At 43.0% G+C, this 22,776-nt stretch overlaps 1 protein-coding gene across 1 annotated transcript in view; it reads left to right on the forward strand.

Moving 5' to 3' along the window:
- LOC126158475 (cuticle protein-like) overlaps positions 1 to 22,389 on the forward strand; it is an 81,073-nt gene extending 58,684 nt beyond the window's left edge. Inside the window, exons 3-4 of the mRNA XM_049916445.1 lie at positions 19,257 to 19,347; positions 21,860 to 22,389. Coding sequence (XP_049772402.1) covers positions 19,257 to 19,347; positions 21,860 to 22,300 — 532 coding nt within the window. The 3' untranslated portion in view covers positions 22,301 to 22,389. The remainder of the gene's footprint in view (positions 1 to 19,256; positions 19,348 to 21,859) is intronic.
- Positions 22,390 to 22,776: the final 387 nt, after the last annotated feature.

The raw sequence follows: 22,776 nt of genomic DNA on the forward strand, positions 1-22,776 counted from the left end.
CACTTCGATACCTCAACATATTATTACAAAAATTTGAGTCACTATTATGTCACTTCATAAACAAAAGAAAGCAATTGATAGCCAGCACAGATTTTGATATTAATTTTTTGAAAGATCAGTTAGAAGAGTCGATTTACAAAAATTACTTTACACTTACAACTCGTTGTTCTGTTGGTAATTTTTCCAGCAGAATTACCCAGGAAAGTAGCACAGTAACAAGACATCATTTTTGTAGGCAAACCCTTAATCATTGATATACGTAGGGACTTCACAAAGAAAGTTACACGTGTTTTCAAAAGCTAAGTCCATTACACAACAAGAGTGCCGCTTTGTGAGAAGAAAGAACATGTTCCAGGTTTCCTGCGGAACATTTCTGCTGCGGTATGGAAAACACGTGTGTCACAGTGTACGACTGACACGGCGCGGCGATTGGAAACCTACTCCAAAGTTGAAGTGCGCACGACAGTGTGAAGCTTGAGGGCAAAACGTTTCAACTGCACACAGATTCACTGGAAAATCCTAATGATATATAGACCGAAAGCAAGGTAGCGTCCAGCCATGATGAAACGGTGACAACAATTTCACTAACGCCGCACAGACTTGGGTGATGTTGATCGGAGGACAAAGAATCTCCCACGATGAGGACGTTCGCACAGCGGTTCTCGAATGGATCACTAACCAAGGAGCGCATTTCTATAGTCGAAGAACTGAACGACTGATAAAATGTTCCGACAGTATGGTGGATCACACATATCCTCCGGGCGCTTACTATTCTTGGGAGGTGTGGTTTGTCGACCACCTGGCCCATAGGAAACTAAGCACAACGAGTACTAGTCAGCGACCTAGGGAGATGCCACGCGAATATGAGGATTGAATAATTATCAGCATAATATCTGCTATCTCACGACGGTAATCCCACCCCGAATGAAAAACACTGCCTGAGTGCTAAGAAATTGGCAAGGGCGAACAGGAGTGTTTCGATTCTTGAGTAAAAATCACCAATTTCTAAGAATAGCTCACTGACATAGAATAAACACAATGTAACTTTGGTGCTATGTTCTCCTTCTCTATAATGGCGATTATACTCAATCCTGACTTCAGATTGATAGGATATAAATCCGTCAGAACTCCACTAAAGTCTCAACTACAAATCACAGTCGCCACTAGTTAAATTCAACACAAACATATTGTTCTGAATTATTGCAGTAAAGCGCCACTCAAAACACAGCCTATCACAAATTTATGACAATTACAAACAAGTCCTTTTAGATTCAATATAAGTCAAGCCTGGCTGTGTGCAAAGTCTTAACAGAGCCATGTACAGGTCAGAACAGAATTTTCTTTTTAACATTTCACATAGTTTCAATCTACGCCAGGGAGGTTATTGACTCTTTGGCTGCTGCCTCATCCTCCCTAACTGTAGACTACACGCTGCTATTGTCCAGCTACTCGGTTCACCCATATGTTCACCAACAGCGGTACCCGTAACTTACATTACGCTTTCTGCAACATATATTAACTTCTGATAACACATAGAAAATCCGCCTTGTCCAGACAATGGTTGCAGCATCAGCTGTCTATGTAACTTCTCATCAAGACGCGCCTACCCTGCGCGATGTCTGGGTAAGCTAATTTAAGACGGCCGATGTAAGCCTAGACGAAATGGCACCTCGGTGACAGCTGAGTCGGTACTACCATCATTCTTAGGGGTCAACAATTCTGACAATTTCATTATCACTCTAACAAATTAAGTTAAAATGATAAATAGTAAATGGCTATATTCTTTGGCTTATGAAGCCATTGTTAGTCTTTCTTAGCATACAGGGTGTTTCAAAAGTATGTACGTATTTCGAACGCGTATATTTATCAAACTGTAAGTCATACAACTGTCAAACTTGGGACATATATTTACGAATCTCTCAGGTTTAGATTACAGATCTTCACTATGTCCTCCGCAATCGACACGAAGAATATGAAATCAACAATCGAATTCCTCCCATACTCGGATAAGCCGGTACACCGTCACTTCATCTGGTCTTCAACTCTACTAGGTTCTGTGGTAGTGTTTGTGCGAAAACGTCGTTCTTAATTAAACCCAACAGGAAGAATCCACAGGCAGTCAAATCCGGTGACTCTGGAGGGAAGCAACCTACGTTGCCGCCCATTTGACGATGATTACAACGGCTCGGTAGAGTTTCATTCAGATATTCACTCCTCGACGTCTCAAAACACGCCAAACACTTGTTGTAGCCCTATGTAACTCCCGACCGGCACGACGTGTTGATTTCGTAGGACTACGTTGGAAAGCGGTTTCACTTCATGCGACATTTTAGTCGGAAACTCGAGGCCGGTCAGGTCTAATTCCTTCACACACACGTCCTGTTGATACCATCAGCGAATGATCCATCCATTAGAAGGATCAGTTTGATACCACAAACTGAAACGTCTTTTCACTGTAATCACGAAACGACACTTCGCATACTAGAAAACACAAAGTGATTTCTGCTGCCGAGCAGCCATTTTGCAACATTTGACGGTAACCAAGCGAACAGGAGACAACCGAAATCTAGCGTCAATGAATATAAACTGGACAATGTATTTGTTCCTTCAATAAACGAATCCTGACGCGTCAGTCGATAGTTTTGACAACATAATACTTTGTCATATGTACATTCTTTCTGAAATACTCTTCATCAGTAGTCAGTCTTAGTGTAGGTACGAGATAATCCCTTCCTTACACCCTAAGTTCAAATCTTGTAACAAAATTACAGAGTACTATTTCGTTTCCGTATGTAACTTTGTTCCTTCATTCTCTGTAAGTGTCTGGGGATCCCAGTCTTACACGCCATAATATACTTTTTATATTACTCCTGATTTCTTACATTGCAACTCACTAAATTAGTATGTAGTATAACAAAAAATTATTATGCTGGCAGATTTACCCAGCATCTCCTTCGTATTCCCTCCACGGATTATATATAACATAATTTACATAACTCGAGCCAAATACGTTGTCAAATCTAGATTACTGAAAACGTTAGTAACCATAGGTACTTATGGCTCAGTACAAAATTGGTGCTTTCACATTTAACTCCGTATGGACCACTATCAGTTAGATAACGTAACAACAGCAAAGGCACAACCGAGAGTAATTTTACTCAAGTCTCGCCACAATGATTATCATTAGTTTAATCAATTGATTCATAAGCTTAAATAATAGTTATTCTCGATTCCTTATTATTTTAATTAATCACGAACTTATTTCTAAGTAATTACGACATTTCGTTTCCCTGAGTTTATTCATTATTAGTGTAAGTGTTTGGGAACCCCTTTCTCAACGCTAAAAGTCACTCTTCATTATTCACTACTACTTTTAACATTACCACACAATAGACAAATAATGTAAAATAATTCCCAACGGAGTTGTAATCTCAGTCTTCTTCACAAAGTTTAAATCAGCTCGTGTTTGGTGTTGTCTCTCACGAAAACATCGTCCAACATACAACTTTGGCTAATTCCAACATTTATCTAATACTTCAAATGCTTCGCTGTAGGAACTTACTATAAGGTTAATTAAATATTCATTAGTAACCAACAGTATAATGCAACAACCTTTGGCATATAATCTAATACTGATGTGGGTTCCAAATAAAACGTACTATGTCCGCAACTAAATAATCCTTCCACAAAAGTTCAATAAGGTTATTAAATAATTAAATTCATCGTATTTACCATGGCCTGGTAGTATTTATCACAATCCAGTGATTACCCAGCACTAAGGTCGTAGATCCAGCGATCGTCTTTGACTGGCTTAACCTAACAGTTGATTCTTGACAACTGAAGGTGCGGCGCACTCCAACCCGAACGTGAGCTACCTCTCACCTCAAGAATGACGGCTCTTTAACAGTACCGAGATAAAGAAACGGCTATTTCACCTAAGGTAAGTAACAAGGCAAATGAATATCGTGTTACCGTAATGAACGTAACTAAATAATTGTGTCATGTCATGCGAACGGGATTTTAGTAATGACGGTCTCTGCCACCCCCCTTCCCCCACGCACACACCATTCGTGACACTTTTGTTCCCCTCCCGTCGACTCGTACAGGAAACGCATTCTTCTTCTCCCGGGTGAGGTCCACCTCCTCCCCACATACAGCTCGCACGCCACTTCCTTGAGGTTCGAAAATCTCTTCAATTGTAGCCCCTACTGACGTAACTATCTGGGACAGTGGCATTCGCCCCGCCGTCCCCAATTTTCCTGTTTCCTTTCATATACTATGATTCCCCTCCAGGAATTTGATAATCGTTATTGCCCACCTGAACTTTATTTTTTCAGTATGTAATTTATTATCTAATACTCTTTCACAATTTCCTGGAAATCCGTCAGATTGATAGTGATTGTTAGTCATGTCTTTTTGTGCGAACATTGGTTTCTCTGACCGGGGGCCCAGGAAAGACCATTACGACTCAACCTACAATCTGGAACCCTCCGTTGGGCCTACTCTTCTCCAAACCACCTAACTGGTCCAACTAATCCAACAACTTAAATCTATACATGCTACATGAATGTTATTTTAGAACCACGACTATATTGTAAGATTTTTGTGATGTAATATATGCTGCAACAGTCACTTTTTATTAACATTTTATTAGCACGACGAGTTAGGCATCACGCTGTAATCATCAGATAAATATAAATGCACCTGATGATGGCAGCATGCTGCCGAAAACCGTTTTCCTAATAATATATTAGTAGCAAGTGACTTTTTCAATATATAGTATTTCATAACAGTCCAATAACCCTTGAATATGACTTAGATATTTAGTAATAGCTTTTTCTTTAACATGGTAGGGTAGACGAGTTACTAATATTTGTCCCGCGTATTTGGAGCTCAGAGGATCATTCAAATATTTCACTAGATTCATATACCTTTCGAAATAAGACCGCAGGTCGCCATACTAATTAGTATAGTTTCCCGGGTCTAATATTTCGAGTCATAATCGGCTTTGAACATCCTCTAATCAGAAACGATTTCTGAAAGTTATCTGAAACTCATCGAAAGTCTTATAATTTTCTTGGTGTATAAAACCCCATATGGCGAAGGAATCAACTGCAGACCTGCTTTTCCTACCCTCTATTCATCCTGAATGGAGTGCAACTTAAAATGATGTAGATCACCTGACGGGTCGTAGGGTGAAAAATTATTGCTTATTCTTCCTAAGGGATAATACCAGCGTTTTCATGGCCTTTACTCTGTGAATGATTTCCCCTTTTAATTCATTTGTTTTTTCGATATGAGTCTCTACGTCCGTCAGCTAGTTTTTGTCAGTAACTTATTTCCTACCTTCTCCACTCGTTCCGTCACGACAGCATGTAACTGCTTCAGGTCACCAGCAAATGTGCCCATCAACTCCGATTTTTACTTTCTCACTATTTCGCAAAAACACTTAACAGGTAATATTTCGTTCTGGATGGTGCTAATGGTTTCACCTTGGTCCTTGATCCACTTATCAATACTACCGTTATTCTCACCAGCCAAGTCGTGAACGGCTTCTGACTTCTAATTAATTTGCCTCGATCAGTGGTCACATTGAGCTCAACCCTTTCTTGACCTCCTCTCTGATACCCGAAATGCAGGCTTCCATATCACATTTTAAAATTACATAATTAGTTTCTAAATTATCTAACTTAGACGCATTAGGTTCTAACTTGACTCTCATTTTGTTATTATCAGTCTGCAGCTCAGCAATACCGGAGCAGAACTTCACGCTTAAATATTTACTTAACTCTTTAATATTTGAGTCCCATTTAGATTCACGATTTTTCTTAAGAGATTGGTAATCAGCTTTTATATCACCTCTAAATATTCAAAGGATCCTTGTCATTTCCCGAAACTAGTCAGGTGACCCCTCTTCCTCAGTTGTTACAATTTTTACTCCAGCCCTCCATCTACGGTTCTGTTGACGTATTGTCACATACATCCATGTCTACTTCATCCCTTAAAGTCTTATCTCTTAACACTACTGGTTTCATTCTGGGTATATTGTGTTATTTTTATCACCTTCGTCTCTCTCCATTATGTCCAAATTAATTGTACGTTCTCATTCACCTTATGGGAGTCTGGGCAGGTTGGTAATCCCTATCATACATAATGTAAAATTTGTTCGTATGAAAGAGTTCCTTAAGCAGAAACTTTGGGAATAAAAATTTGTAAAAAATGTGGCTTGTAGGTTACAAGATTCTAACCACTAAACAGAAGGATTTCTAAAAAATACGCTTATTTTCAAGATAATAATTATTTCTGAAAAAAGTTGACATCAAAATAAGAAACTGTCTACATTTTTCTATGTAAGTTAGGCTTTATATTCTTTGAGATTTACAAAATAGGAAAACCACTGTGTTAAAATATGTGCAATATTCAGATTAGTGTATCCTGCAATTCTGAACAATTTCCGGCAAGTAGAAGCTGAGTAAAAGTACATTTCATTCTTAAAAGCTGCCACTAACGGGAAACAGTCATTATAGTTGTTAACGTATTCCAGCAGCATAAGATGGGTTGTCGGCATCCTCTTCCATCTCATCGTGCAATGTCGTTTTCCTGCTCTTCTGCGTTGTCTTGTCCTTGTTTCAAAGTGTTTAATAGGTCTCTCTGATACCTTAACTCTTTGTTTATGTAAATTTGACATTTGGTTCAAAAAAAATTGTTCAAATGGCTTTGAGCACTACGGGACTCAACATCTTAGGTCATAAGTCCCCTAGAACTTAGAACTACTTAAACCTAACTAACCTAAGGACATCACACACACCCATTCCCAAGGCAGGATTCGAACCTGCGACTGTAGCAGTCCCGCGGTTCCGGATTGCAGCGCCAGAACCGCTAGACCACCGCGGCCGGCTCGACATTTGTTTCACAGTGAAATAACCAACAACTTTTCAGAACTTCGCACCTTGCACCATTTCCTTCATTGATCGTTGCCACAGCATCAAAGACAACAAAATGCAGTGTACTAATTGACACAAATACTGTCTTGGGAATACTGGTCCAGATTACGCTGACGGCGGATTTGTTAGGATCCTGGATGCGGCCATGAAGTCATTTCTTCAACAGTTATAAACTTGACAAATTTTTGAAAGTTTCGTTGAAGACCTCTACTATGTCAATACGTAATAGCTGGTTTGTAAACAAATTTTTCACATTTTTTCTGTGCCGTGCTGTATTTTCACCATGAATCAAATGGTTCATATGGCTCTGAGCACTATGGGATTTAACAGCTGTGGTCATCAGTCCCCTAGAACTTAAAACTACTTAAACCTAACTAACCTAAGGACAACACACACATCCATGCCCGAGGCAGGATTCGAACCTGCGACCATAGCTTCCATGAATCACTTCATGGAGGGCGTTAAAGATAAGTGAAACAAAACTGCCCATACTGCGCTTCTCATATCATCTCCGCTACTCACAGTCTTCTACGCTACTCACATTTTGCCTTATGGCCACACCATAAGGATTTAGATTTTGTCTACGACAGATTCTGTGAGTCTATTCTTACCATCTACTCCCCTGTCATCTTCTATTTTCTTTCCCTTGCATGCAGTTTTCAGTCGTTGCAGCCTCGTACTCATTCGCTTTTGTACATGATCTATGCACTCCAATTTAGTGATATCAACGTTTTCTCCATATGGCTTCTCTTCGTCAGCTGTTTCGAAAGCTTTTGAATTCCCATCTCCTACGTAACTGACGAATCATACTTTCTTCAACCGTTCAGATTCTTGGAAAATGGTCACACCCGCACAGCGTTTTGATTAAATGAATTAATAAACCAGAAGTAAGGAATTAATACATACACTGAAGCACCAGAGGAACTGGTATAGGCATACAAATTCAAATACAGAGGTATGCTAACAAGCAGAATACGGCTCTGCGGTCGGCAACGCCTATATAAGACAAGTTTCTGGCGCAGTTGGTAGATCGGTTACTGCTGCTACAATGGCAGGTTATCAGGATTTAAGTGAATTTGAACGTGGTATTGTAGTCGGCGCACGAACCGAAATAGCGATGAGGTGGGGATTTTCCCGTGCAAAGAGTGTACCGTGAATATTATGAATCCGGTAAAACATCAAATTTCCGACAGTGCCGTGGCCGGAAAAAAATCCTGCAAGAACGGGACCAACGACGACTGAAGAGCATCGTTCATGGTGACAGAAGCGCAATTCTTCCGACAATTGCTGCAGATTTCAGTGCTGAACCATCAACAAGTGTCAGCGTGCAAACCATTCAACGAAAAATCATCGATATGGGTTTTCGGAGCCGAAGGCCCACCCGTGTACCCTTGATGACTGCACGGCACAAAGCTTTATTCCTCGCCTGGGCCCGTCAACACAGACACTGGAATGTTGATGACTGGAAACATGTTGCCTGGTCGGACGAGTTTCGTTTCAGATTGTATCGAACAGAAGGACGTGTTTGGTTGTAGAGACAGGCTCATGAATCATGCACTTTGCATGTCAGCATAGGACTGTTCAAACTCGTGGAGGCTTTGTAATGGTGTGGGGCGTGTGCAGTTGGAGTGATACGGGACCTCTGATACGTCTAGATACGACTCTGGCAGGTGACACGTACGTAAGCACCCTGTCCGATCACCTGCATCCATTCATGTCATTGCGACGGACTTGGGCAATTCCAACAGGATAATGCGACACCCCACACGTCCAGAATTGCTAAGGAGTGGCTCCAGGAACACTCTTCTGAGATTAAACACTTCTGCTGGTCACCAAACTCTCCAGACATGCCTTGCAAGGTGCTGTTCAAAAGAGATCACCACCCCTTTGTACTCTTACGGGTTTATGGACAGCCCTGCAGGTTTCATGGTGTCAACGCCCTCCACCACTACTTCAGACATTAGTCGAGTCCATGCCACGTCGTGTTGCGGCACTTCTGCGTGCTCGAAGCGACTCTACACGATATTAGGCAGGTGTACTAGTTTCTTTGGCTCTTCAATGTATATCATTTTGAAGGGGAAATTCTGTAGATTGAGATCAATGAAAAAAAAAAAAAATTGAAAATTTCAAAATTCAACTGATACGGAGCCCTTTAAACTAAGCCGCATGCCGAGCGGTGTGGTTGCTGGATTCCCGGCTGCCTAAAGGTGATGTGCCGCTGAAGAATCCTCGGAGAGTCGAACTGCGCCCAGCGACCAGGGGCTCTCGACAACTGGATAGCTGCTTGTTGCAGTTAGCCGCCGCGATGACACGTTCTCCGTCGTGGACAGCAAAGCCCAAGACGTGTGGCACCCGCACTTGCGACTTAACAGCTTGCTGCCGCCGCCGCGAAGCTCACCAGCGGCTGGGCATGTTAGAAGGGTAAGGAGTAAGGCAGCCTGTACACCCGTGGACTGGGTATGAGATGGTACAAAAGAGAACAACACGCTCGGAGCTAGCGAGCGATCTCTGATGTTCTCGCCCACCTTTAGACAGCTGTGAGTGTCCGACTCCTGCTCGCCCTGCTGCTGCGGTTCCCGTACCTCAGCACTGGAATTGTAAAACTACTGTAGACTATCACAAGTAAGCGTAGACTATGGAAGTTTTCCTAGCAGCTTTGGTCAGTTAAGATCGTTGCCGTGTTACCTGCACATTCAGTGTGTTGCATACCTGTCGGGCATTACCTCATTCAGATCGCTTTGTTTTCATACGCGCTCAGTGTCTTACTAGGTTCCCTACAAAACGAAAGCGGTGAACCATCTAGAAACGGAGTGAGAATGTACACTGAAGAGCCAAGGAAACTGGTACACTGGCCTAATATCGTGTAGGGACCCAGCGAGCACGCAGAAACGCCACAGCACCACATGACATGGACTCGACTAACGTCTGAAGTAGAGATGGGGGATCCGCTCTTAAACTAATTCATAGAGTTGAATCTTTCAAAGGAGAGTGAACAATCAGTGATTCAGAAAAAAAGAACGGTAGCTCCAAACGTTTCCCACGGCAGAGAGAGAGAGAGAGAGAGAGAGAGACGGAGCATATCAGCAGCGTCTCTGCTGGTCAGAGCACAGTGCACGCCACACAATACAGCCAGCGCCGGCCTCTGCCCTGCTTCTACCTTGGCTGCCTGCATTGTGCAGTGCCCCATTGGATTTTGTGTTTCACATATGCCGTGCCGTCTCTGTGCGTCGTCTGCCGCCTGCAGTGTCTGGCACAGCGTAACTTCGCATTGAACTCTGTCGGCGATCGTTTCAGTCGCACGTCCTGCCCTCTGGGCAGTTGATGCGAGCAACAGGACAGAGAGCCACCTAGCGGATAACATAGGAACTACTTGCAACAACCTGCTCGCAAGGGAACGGACGATTTGTCTCGGAGCGGGTGAGTTCACCGCTCCCCCCACCCTCGGAACTCGCCCGCTCAATGCTCACCCCACCGTCTCGACTCTAGCCAGAGCGTTGAGCAAAGCGACTCAGGTGTCACTCTGGTCTCTGCGGTCTTAGCTCACGCAATAATACAGCTCGCGGCTCGACCTGCTCGACTCAGCGCCTCTGCATCGGAGTTCGTCCCTACTGGATATTGTTCTTCGTAGTAATACCGCTATGTATATTACATTATTATGTTATGTATACATCAATTGTTTTTATTTTATTTTTATTTGTTTAAACTGATTAGATTAGGTTCCTGATGACTCCTCTTACTATAGGATTTTTATTATGGACACTCGAATTTACGCTTTAATTACGAGCGAACCGATAAACGTATCGCAAAATGTGAAACACCAATATTTTCCTTGTTTTATTCTGCGTAAGGCTATATGCAGCACTTTCGTTTTACAGTCAAATTTATATATTTTTTTCTTATTCTGGTACGGATTTTGCGATATTAGGCGTCTTCGGAAGGAAACGTTCACTTTAAAAATATATGGCTTGCGATGTATTTGTATGAGGTTAACGAAATTTTAATACATTATAGCCAAATATATTGTTAATGTAAATCTTAAGTTACAACATTTTCCGATCACCCAAAAAACCACGATAGTGCAAAATAAATCAATAATCAAAGACTTTGTCATATCGTGGAAATTTCAATAAACAATACAAAATTCTTACTCATTATCTGTGTTACTTCAAAATAGGACCAAATAAGATCAAAATACAGGTATAGTACTGGAATAAACCAAGTTTAAAGGGCAATGTGCCTTCCATTAATGTTCTGTTGTAAATGAGTGGTGAGTCATGAAAAAGAGCTAATTCATTTCAGGGAGTGAACAGTTCTGATCCAATCTCTGAAAAGAACAGTTTTGCCCATCTCTAGTCTGAAGTAGTGCTGGAGGGAACTGACACCATGAAACTTGCAGGGCTGTTGGAAGGCATCCCAGATAAGTTCAGTAATGTTCATGTCTGGGACGTTTGGTGGCCAGCAGAAGTGTTTAACCCCAGAAGAGTGTTCCTGGAGCCACTCTGTAGCAATTCTGGACGTGTGGGGTGTCCCATTCTCCAGCTGGAATTGCCCAAGTCTGTCGGAATGCGCAATGGACGTGAATGGATGCAGGCGATCCGACAGGATGCTTAAGTACATGTCACCTGTCAGAGTCCTATCTAGACGTATCAGAGGTCCCAAATCACTCCAACTTCACAAGCCCCACACCATTACAGAGCCTCCACCAGCTTGAACAGACCCCTGCTGACATGCAGGGTCAATGGATTCATGAGGTTGTATCCATACCCGTACACGTCCATCCCCTAGCTACAATTTTGAACGAAACTCGTCCGACCAGGCAACATGTTTCCAGTCATCAACAATCCTATGCCGGTTACGGGTCCAGGCGAGGCGTAGGTCTTTGTGTCGTGAAGTCATCAAGGGTACACAGGTGGGCCTTCGGCTCCGAAAGCCCATGTCGATGCAATTTCGTTGAATGGTTCGCACGCTGACGCTTGTTGATGGCCCAACACTGGAATCTGCAGCAGTTTGCGGAAGGGTTGCACTTCTGTCACGTTGGACGATCCTCTTCAGTCGTCGTTTATACCGTTCTTGCAACATTGTTTCACCGGATTCCCGATATTCGCGGTACACTCGCGTAATGATCGTATGAGAAAATCCCCACTCCATCGGTACGTCGGAGATGCTGTGTCCCATCGTTAGTGCGCCGACTATAACACAACGTTCAAACTCACTTAAATCTTGATAAGCTGCCATTGTAGCAGCAATAACCGATCCAACAACTGCGCCAGACAGTTGTTGTCTTATATAGGCGTTGCCGACCGCGGTGCCGTATTCTGCCTATTTAAATATACACTCCTGGAAATTGAAATAAGAACACCGTGAATTCATTGTCCCAGGAAGGGGAAACTTTATTGACACATTCCTTGGGTCAGATACATCACATGATCACACTGACAGAACCACAGGCACATAGACACAGGCAACAGAGCATGCACAATGTCGGCACTAGTACAGTGTATATCCACCTTTCGCAGCAATGCAGGCTGCTATTCTCCCATGGAGACGATCGTAGAGATGCTGGATGTAGTCCTGTGGAACGGCTTGCCATGCCATTTCCACCTGGCGCCTCAGTTGGACCAGCGTTTGCGCTGGACTTGCAGACCGCGTGAGACGACGCTTCATCCAGTCCCAAACATGCTCAATGGGGGACAGATCCGGAGATCTTACTGGCCAGGGTAGTTGACTTACACCTTCTAGAGCACGTTGGGTGGCACGGGATACATGCGGACGTGCATTGTCCTGTTGGAACAGCAAGTTCCCTTGCCGGTCTAGGAATGGTAGAACGATGGGTTCGATGACGGTTTGGATGTACCGTGCACTATTCAGTGTCCCCTCGACGATCACCAGTGGTGTACGGCCAGTGTAGGAGATCGCTCCCCACACCATGATGCCGGGTGTTGGCCCTGTGTGCCTCGGTCGTATGCAGTCCTGATTGTGGCGCTCACCTGCACGGCGCCAAACACGCATACGACCATCATTGGCACCAAGGCAGAAGCGACTCTCATCGCTGAAGACGACACGTCTCCATTCGTCCCTCCATTCACGCCTGTCGCGACACCACTGGAGGCGGGCTGCACGATGTTGGGGCGTGAGCGGAAGACGGCCTAACGGTGTGCGGGACCGTAGCCCAGCTTCATGGAGACGGTTGCGAATGGTCCTCGCCGATACCCCAGGAGCAACAGTGTCCCTAATTTGCTGGGAAGTGGCGGTGCGGTCCCCTACGGCACTGCGTAGGATCCTACGGTCTTGGCGTGCATCCGTGCGTCGCTGCGGTCCGGTCCCAGGTCGACGGGCACGTGCACCTCCGCCGACCACTGGCGACAACATCGATGTACTGTGGAGACCTCGCGCCCCACGTGTTGAGCAATTCGGCGGTACGTCCACCCGGCCTCCCGCATGCCCACTATACGCCCTCGCTCAAAGTCCGTCAACTGCACATACGGTTCACGTCCACACTGTCGCGGCATGCTACCAGTGTTAAAGACTGCGATGGAGCTCCGTATGCCACGGCAAACTGGCTGACACTGACGGCGGCGGTGCACAAATGCTGCACAGCTAGCGCCATTCGACGGCCAACACCGCGGTTCCTGGTGTGTCCGCTGTGCCGTGCGTGTGATCATTGCTTGTACAGCCCTCTCGCAGTGTCCGGAGCAAGTATGGTGGGTCTGACACACCGGTGTCAATGTGTTCTTTTTTCCATTTCCAGGAGTGTATATTTGAGTACGCGTGTCTATACCAGTTTCTTTGGCGCTTCAGGGTATAAAGGGTAGCGTAATTTGTGGAACATTTTTGCCCTGTCACTTAAGAATAAAGAGTGTTTAAAGCAAAATTGAAATTGTCAGTATTTAATTCAGGCTTTATTCTAAAATTATCGATTTATAACTTCTAACGGAGGGATGTTGTAGCAAAAATAAAAAAATACAGATTTATCTTATAGGGCCAGAAAACGTAATTTCCTCAGAAAAAATTCGAACTAAAAAAACAAAAACGTATGAAAAATCAGTTCAGTACTTCGTCGAGCTTATATGAAGCATGTTCCTGTTGTTCGTAAACCACTTAGCCCTTCTAAGTAATAACAGGAAACTCTCGCCTTTAATCATGATGAAGAACGTTCTACTTAGTAAAAAAAAAAATCATAATAATATAGACTTTTTATGGTTGTGGATGTAAACTGTTCTTACATTAAGAGTAATTCCTTTGGTTACATAAGAACACAGAAGCTACGCGATGAATTAATTTTTATTACTTATAAAATGGATTTTGTATTTTATAAGGATATACTCGTAGAATACACAATGGAGTCACACTAAACGATGTGTGGTTTTAATTATGCGCAAAACAAAGGAAGTAATACAATAATAGAGAGAAGTCATGAGCTCCCAGCTTCTCTCTTATAAATCTTTCGTTCCCTACCAGCGCTACCAATACTACCGAGAAAAAACGACCGAATCGTAGTCGTGGTAGAGCGCAACTCTACTCAGCACTGACCGCCCTTCACCGCCGGCTGCTCTTGCACCCCTCACCAGCTGCGGACGTCCACCAGCATATGGAGGCTGCACCCGCCGTCGACCTACTTCCTCGTCCACCGTCGACCAAACTCCCAGCTCCTCTAGGACCCTCTCTATAAAATATACCTAGCCATCCTTCAGGAGCTTACTACTCTTGGGAGGACGTGGAGTGTCGACCAATTGGCCCGTGGGCACCTATTCGCATCGAGTACAAGTAATTGACCTAGGAACGTGCCATGCGAATATAAGGACTGAACAATTACCCCTGTAATATTGCTATCTCGCAACAGAAATCGAAACCCGAAGAATAACTTTGCCTGGCTGCTCAGAAATTGGCGACAACGAGCATGAGTTTTACGATTCTTGAGAAAAAACCACCAATTTGTAAGAATACCTCACTTAAACAGAATAGAAACAGTATAACTTTAGTATGATGTTCTCATTCTCCATAAGAACGATTATACTGACTTTAAAATGACTCGCAGATCACCTTACTAATCCATCGAACCTCCATTAGAGTCTCAAATGCAGATCCCAATCACCACAAGTTAAATTCAACACAATATATTCGTCTGAATTATTACAGTAATATGCCATTCATGGTAGTTACTAACAAGTTCCTTTAAATTCAGCTTACTTCTGGCCTAGCTGGGCGCTAAGATCTTTATAAAGCCACGTAGAGATCAGAACTGAACTTCGTTTTTAACATTTTTCATAATTTCAATCAGCGCGGGCTAGGTTATCGTCTCTTTGGCGGCTGCATCATTCTCGCCCGACTGTACACTGCGCACTGCTATCTACATCTACATCTATACCCTGCAAACCACCGCGAAATGCATGGCAGAGGGTATGTCCTACTTTACCAGTTATTATGGTTTTTCCCGTTCCATTCACGTATGGAGCCCGAGAGGTATGACAGTTTAAATGCCTCCATGTGGGCTGTAATTAATCTAATCTTGTGATCAGTATCCCTATGAGAGCGATACGTAGGTGGTTGTAGTATATTCCTAGAGCCATCATTTAAAGCCGGTTCCTGAAGCTTTGTAAGAAGGCCTTTTCAGCATAGTTCACGTCCATCTTCAAGAGTCTACCTATTCAGTTTCTTCAGCATTACTGTAACGCTCTCCCACGGCCAAATAAAACTGTGATCATTCATTCTGCCCTCCTGAGCAATATTCTGGGATAGGTCGCACGACTGATTGTATTTCCACAGTATTCTACCAATAAACCGAAGTCTATCTTCTGCTTTAACCACGACTAAGCCTACATGCTCACTCCATTTCATATTCCTATAAAGTATTACTCCCAGGTATTTGTATTGGTTAAACGATTCCAGATGTATCTTACTAATATTATAGTTGTAGAATACTACATTTTTTTCGGTTTTCGAAGAACACAGTATTGCATGTCTGAACATTTAAAGCAAGCTGTAATCTTTGCACCTCTTTGAAATCTTTTCAAGATCTGGCTGAGCATTGAAGCAGCTTGTTTCAGACAGTACTTCGTCGTAGATGACTGCATCATCTGTAAAACGTGTGAGGTTAGTACTAATATTGCCCGCAAGATCATTAACATACAACATGAACAGCAAGAGTAGCAACACACTTCCGTGGGGCATACCCGAAGTTACTTATAGATCTGCTGATGACTCTGCATCCAAGATAATTTGCTGCGTTTTCCTTACTTGAAAATGCTCAATCCAGTCACAAATTTTGCTTGGTACCCAACACAATCATACTTTTAATAATAAGCGTCGATATGGTAGGGACTCAAATGTTTTTCGGAAATCATGAAGAGCTGCATCTACTTGAGTGGCTTGATCTAAAGCTTTTAGTATGCCGTGTGAGAAAAGTTCGAGTTGAGTTTTACATGATCCGTGTTTTCGGAATCCATGCTGGCTGGTATAGAGGAGGTCATTTGGTTCGAGATACTTCAATACGTTTGAGCACAGAATGTGCAAAATTCCACTTCAATGATATTGGACGATAGTTTTGTCGATCATTTCTACTACTCTAATTGTAAATGGGTGCGACTTATGATTTCTTCCAGCTGCTGGGCACAGCTTTTTGTTCGAGGGATCTACGATAGATTATAGTTAACAGAGAGGCTAACTCTACCGCATAACCAGTGTAGAATCTGATAAGGATTCCATAGCGCCTTGGAGGTTTGTTAACATTATACTTTCTGTAACATACATCAGCTTCCATTAACACATGGAAAATCCCTACTGGCCAGACAGTGGTTGCCCTCTCAGTTGTCTATATAACTTCCTGTTATGATCGTGCCTACATTGCACGATTTCTAAGTAAGGTAATTTAAGACGGCCAACATAAGCGGTCCGTCGTATCTGTTGTTTACAGAAGTTTGGTGGTCCTGTTAAAAACAGTATCAAGTATCTGTGTCACTTTTAAATGTTGTGCAGCATTGCTGGATTCAATAAAAGTTCCCTGGCGTAGCTATAATATCTAAATTTCTTTTCGAAGTCCCCTCCTAAATGGTTGGTTGTGAAGTAGTGAACTGCGTTTCGGACTATGATGATGAACAACTATCTACACGAAACACCTCTTGTGATTGCACTGAAGTGGGACCATAGAAAACAGGCAACAAATAGTTTCAAGGTAGTTTTACAGGATGCTGACAGGAAAGATGAGTGATTTACGCAGATGTCAATTCCAAGTTTAATGTATTTATAGATGGTTTTCTATCTGTCTTTAACAGCTTTTTCCTCAAGGAAAACAATAAAGTATGGTACTAATAAGACATCGAAAAAGCATTAAATCTATAAGGACAATAGTGAAAAGATAAACCAGGACATTATTGTAGCAGCGTCAGGACTCTATTATTGAAGAAAATAGGCAGATAAGAAATGATACCAGTCATGTAGCCAATAACGAATTACTTGCAGCAGCTCAGGAGATTAGCATGGGCAGTTCAAGGGCTAAAGCAAAAGAGTATATCGAAGATAAAAATTATAAGTACTCCATGCCGTACCAAAGAAATTAAGAAAGTAACTGACCCCCTTAAAACAAGTCTCATAGTAAACAAATACGTCGCCACCCCTTTTAGATACTGTGAAGCTTTCAACTAACTGCTAAACTGTAAAGATGAAGCAACGATATATGTTTAATCTGTAGGATGCACCCTGATGACCGACCATATCATCGTTGTAAGACATCTTACCTTGTAGTCCTAAAATAATAAGTTCATTGTTATAGATGTACAGTGAAGAGACAAAACTCTTAGGATACCTCCTAATTTCGTAGCGGACCTCATTTTTCCCAGCATAGTGCAGCAACTCCACGTGGTATGGACTCGACAAATCGTTGGAAATCCTCTACAGAAATATTGAGCCATGACTGAGCCGTCTATTGCATTCCATAATTGCTGACGTGTTTCCAGTGCAGGATTTTGTGTACGAAATGACCTCTCGACTGTGTCCCATACATCTTCGATGGGATTCATGTCGGGCGATCTGTGTAGCCAAATCATTCGCTCGAATTGTCCACAGTATTCTTCAAACCACTCGTAAACAATTGTGGCCCGGCGACAAGGCACATTGCCATCCATAAACTTCGATCGTTGTTTGGGAACATGAAATCCATGAATGGGTGCAAATGGTCTCCAAGTAGCCGAACATAACCATAGCCAATCAATGATCGGTTTAGTTGGACCTGATGATCCAGCACAATCCATATGACGACAGCCCACACCATTATGGAGCCACCCTCAGCTTGCACAGTGCCTTGTGGACGATTTGCGTCCATGGCTTCGTGGGGTCAGCACCACACTCTGACCCTGCCATCAGCTCTTAACAAATGAAATCGGGACTCATCTGACCAGGCTACGGTTTTCCAGTCGTCTAGGGTCCAACCGATATGGTCACGAGCCCAGGAGAGGCGCTGCACGTAATATCGTGCCATTAGCAAAGGCACTCATGTCGGTCGTGTGCTGCTGTAGCCGATTAACGCCAGATTTCGCTTTACTGTCCTAACGGATATGTGGATATGTTCATCGTACATCCCACATTGATTGTGCCCCAGGCCCCGACCGGAACATAATTTTAATCTGTTAAGATGTTTAGTGAAAAACAGTTGTTAAATATTTTATTACACTTTTTATTATTATTTTTTTATTTTTACGTATTGGTTTCGCTATCGTCTTCGCGTGCTACGCATAAGCTGTAGGTTTCACTACCATTAATGCAGTCCAATGTTGAAGACATACGAAGACGGTTTTCAGAGAATGTGAGTCTTCGTAACACTTCACCTGAATATTTCGAGACACAACGCAGTATGTACTTCTAAAATCTGACTGGGTGATACGGTGCGCTGCTTCTTCAAAGCGAAGTTTGCAGGTTGTTAATTAAGGTTTTGTATTTTGCTCAGCTACTTTTTCAACCGAATGAAGGAGTAAATGATAGGTTTCTCGATTTATTTTCGGATTAGATGTCAAGTTTAAATTAGAAAATTCTCTAACAAAGTACTTTCACGGACTTTGAAACTTTTGTTTGAAGTGACGTGATCCTTTGCGTACCTCACCGAAGTACAAGAAACGTTCATATGTAGGCACCCAGTCATAAGTTGCACGACGACGAATGAATGCACGCTTATATACGTGTCTGCTGCAGCCACACTCGTGACCCACTGGGTCAGCCGACTTATATTTTAGGCGTGTGTAATATCGCTTTGGCACACGCCCCATCGGTTGTTTATGCGATTTGGCAAGGGCCCGGCAGCCCCTGTTCGAATCCTGTCTGACGGGGTCGCAGCCGGCGAGGCTGGTATAAATGCCGTGACCGGGAGCTGGGTCGACACTCCACGCTGAAGACTCACTCCGCGAACATGGCCTGCAAGGTGAGACACTGAACCGTCATTTGCTGATAGTCACTTGGTGTGAAGTGCTGTCACTTTAATGCACTCATACACTAAATTGTGCTACACATTTAGATACCGAGCATCGTAACCAGCTGTCACTTGCGGAACGATCTACGACGAAATTGGTGAACATAGTTAAGAGTGTTTCTTGCGGAGCTTTGTTTGATACGATAGCCTTCAGACACAGGTGACTACTAATATTTCGCTGCTGTATACGAATGTCATTCTAGCTATAGTAACTTTACAAAAGGAAATAACAAATTCCAAATATATGCGTTTCTGGCGTGTTGACATCGTCATGAAGATTTTTACGTAACAACTAAGGCCCTGATGATGAAATCATGACTCATAAAAACAAAGTGACTTGGTATAACTCTTCTGATAAGAGAGTAGGCGGAGTTCATTATTAAGTTTTCCAGTGGAAAAATGAACCATGATTTCTGATTTTACACACCATTGTTTACTTTCTACGAAGGAAGGGGGAAGATTAGGGTTTAACGTGCCGTCGACGTCGAGGTCATTAGAGACAGAGCAAAAGCTCCGATTATTGCAAGGATGGGGAAGGAAATCGGCCTTACCCTTTCATAGGAACTACCCCGAACTTTGATCGGAGCGCTTTAGGGAAATAATGAAAAACCTGAACTAGGATAGCCGGAAGCGGATCTGAACTGTTATTCTCGTGAATGCGACTCTAGTGTGCTAACTATCGCTCCATCTGGTTCGGTAGTTTCTACGCTTCCTCATCACTCGATCAACATTACTACGATACCATACTTTCATTCTTTACTCTCAGAGACGTGGATCATTAGCATTTATAATTGGGCCTTCAACTGTAGCACATAAGCAATAATACAAAAATTGGTGCTCCAGTGATATAAGCGAACCAAATGAATATAGTAGCACAGCTGTAAATTCTAGAAATCTGGCGACATAAAAGTTTAGCTCGAATTGATCACGAACGGCGTAAGTTATGAACCGTGTCCTTGTCGAAAAAACTAGAATTCTTAGAAAGTGGTCTAGTAAACCACTGTGTCTAAATGAGTATGGCCGAAAGTGTATTTGAACACTACTTCGAGTCCACTGCGTTAACTACGGGAAGTGTACACATTCTGAAATATCGTTAAGCTAGCAGTGTTGAAATGTTACCGATTTAATGTAACATCGAATAATATTCTTCATTATGATTTAATCAAAAACGCGAGCAGCTTTGACGATATAGGTAATAAAATTCCCAAAGAAAATATTTTACACTCGTAGCAGACTGAATGAGTCAGAAATAAACATTCCCAATAAGTGCAAAACAAAATGAATATTTTTTCCAATATACGAATGTTACGAGTTACCTATACCCTAATTATACGACTGTCACGAAGAGATCTGACTTCAACAACTACGGAATGAGCGCAGAATATTACAACGTTCCTCATTAGTACATTTGACTATTTTCGAACACAGAAGGCGGTATGTATGCGGAAGGAAAACAATGAATTAGTTAGAGAAATATACAAATTTTACCTCAGGCTAGTTGTGGGCAAAAAACGTTACTGAGAATGGCTATCAGTAAGTCAACCAAATAGTAGGCACAATAAGTTTTGTTATCCTGCTTCATGTGTAACGATAATCAGATAAATGTGCTCAAGATATTTCCTGTACTATTGGAGACATATTTACTCTGTCAGTTCCAGCGTAAATCGAAAGAAAGTAGTTATGAAGTTAGTAAGTGAAGTATCAAATTTATCGCTGCGCTATATGGTCAGCAACATTATTATTACAAATAGTACTGAGTAATCCCGTGTGGTAGAAGACAGGTGGTTTCTTAGGAGACAGACGTGGAGTGAACTATTCAAATTCGAGACGAAATTCTAGACAAAAGCTGTAGTCTGTACATCAGATACAGTGTCATATCAGAGGAGATTTCATCGGAAAGAAATTTCCCAACGTCTTGTTCTTCAGCGATTGCGTTTGATAAGAAGACAAAAGGTAATTATCCATATGCAATTTATTTACGTTCTGCTTCTAGCTCTACTAGAGGTAGAATGTAAAAATTAATTAACTGCAATTTGCACTGTTACTTTTTACTTCGATGTCATAATTGTTGTAGTCTCGCTCGGTGGTGTATGTGCTTTTAGAGAGTGTTTACAGAAGATAAGTCTTGACGTATACGAGGAGCGACTCTAGGAAACATGGTATTTTAGACTTCGAAATCCTGTTTTCTTTACACTATTGCTGTGTTTGTGTTGTTATGAAGTACTATGCAATGTTCCTTGGGACATGCACGCATGCGGACGCTTAATGTATCTTATCACTTAGTTCCGTATTCTGTTAGATTTTTGGAAACCATTTTACGTGGAAAATATTGGTGGCTACTTACATCCTGCACAAACGCGGGATGTATTATTAAGATGAATGAATCACTAGAAGAGCTGTGATTAAGGACGTGGAACTTGAAGTGAGCGACCTGTATTTTGAGATGTGCTGTTCTCTGTCGCAGCTGATCGTCCTCGCCGCCCTCGTGGCCGTGGCCCGCGCCGGCTACCTGGGCGCCCCCGCCGTCGTCGCCCCCGGCCCAGCCATCGCTGCCCGCGCCTACGCCGCCCCCGTGGCCTACGCCGCCCCCGCTGTGAGGGCCGTTGCCGCCGCCCCCGCTGCCGTTGCCGCCGAGTACGACCCGTACCCGCAGTACAGCTACGGATACAGCGTGTCTGACGCCATCACCGGCGACTCCAAGAGCCAGCAGGAGTCCCGCGACGGTGACGTCGTCCAGGGCAGCTACAGCGTGGCCGAGCCCGACGGCTCCATCCGCGTTGTCGACTACACGGCTGACCCCGTCAACGGCTTCAACGCCGTCGTGCACAAGGAGGCCGGCGTGCACGCCGCCCCCGCCATCGCTGCCGCCCCTGCGCTGGCCTACGGAAAGGCCTACCTGCATTAAAAATCTCTCCAGTCAACATGTATTCATATAAATACTATGTACAAAGCCATATTTATCAGTGTACCTGGAATGTGTAATATAAAAACAGTTACAAATGTCTTTTCTCTCTACTGTAACGCTAATTTCCTTTTAAGATGAAATATGGTTTTGTATTACTACGCAAAATACATACAGAGAGAGTCAGGAGGAAAGGTACACCCTTTGAGGGGTGATAGTATTAGATAGCGATAGTGATTGTTAACAAAAAAACTTCATATGGACATATGCCGTATTCCAAAGGCTTTCAGAGACAGGACACATTTAACATACATTGTTATTTATTTTCTGCATTATTCAAAGGCAAAGGGAAGCAGTGGTTGAGAGAGGTGTGATACAGGATTGTCGCCTGTCGTCTATGTTATTTAACCTGTACATTGACAAAGTAGTGACGAAACCAAAAACAACGGAGAGAAGGAATAAAAACTTTGGGCTTTGGC

The sequence above is a fragment of the Schistocerca cancellata genome, chromosome 2 (assembly GCF_023864275.1).
Source record: "Schistocerca cancellata isolate TAMUIC-IGC-003103 chromosome 2, iqSchCanc2.1, whole genome shotgun sequence".
Classification (NCBI taxonomy): domain Eukaryota; kingdom Metazoa; phylum Arthropoda; class Insecta; order Orthoptera; family Acrididae; genus Schistocerca; species Schistocerca cancellata.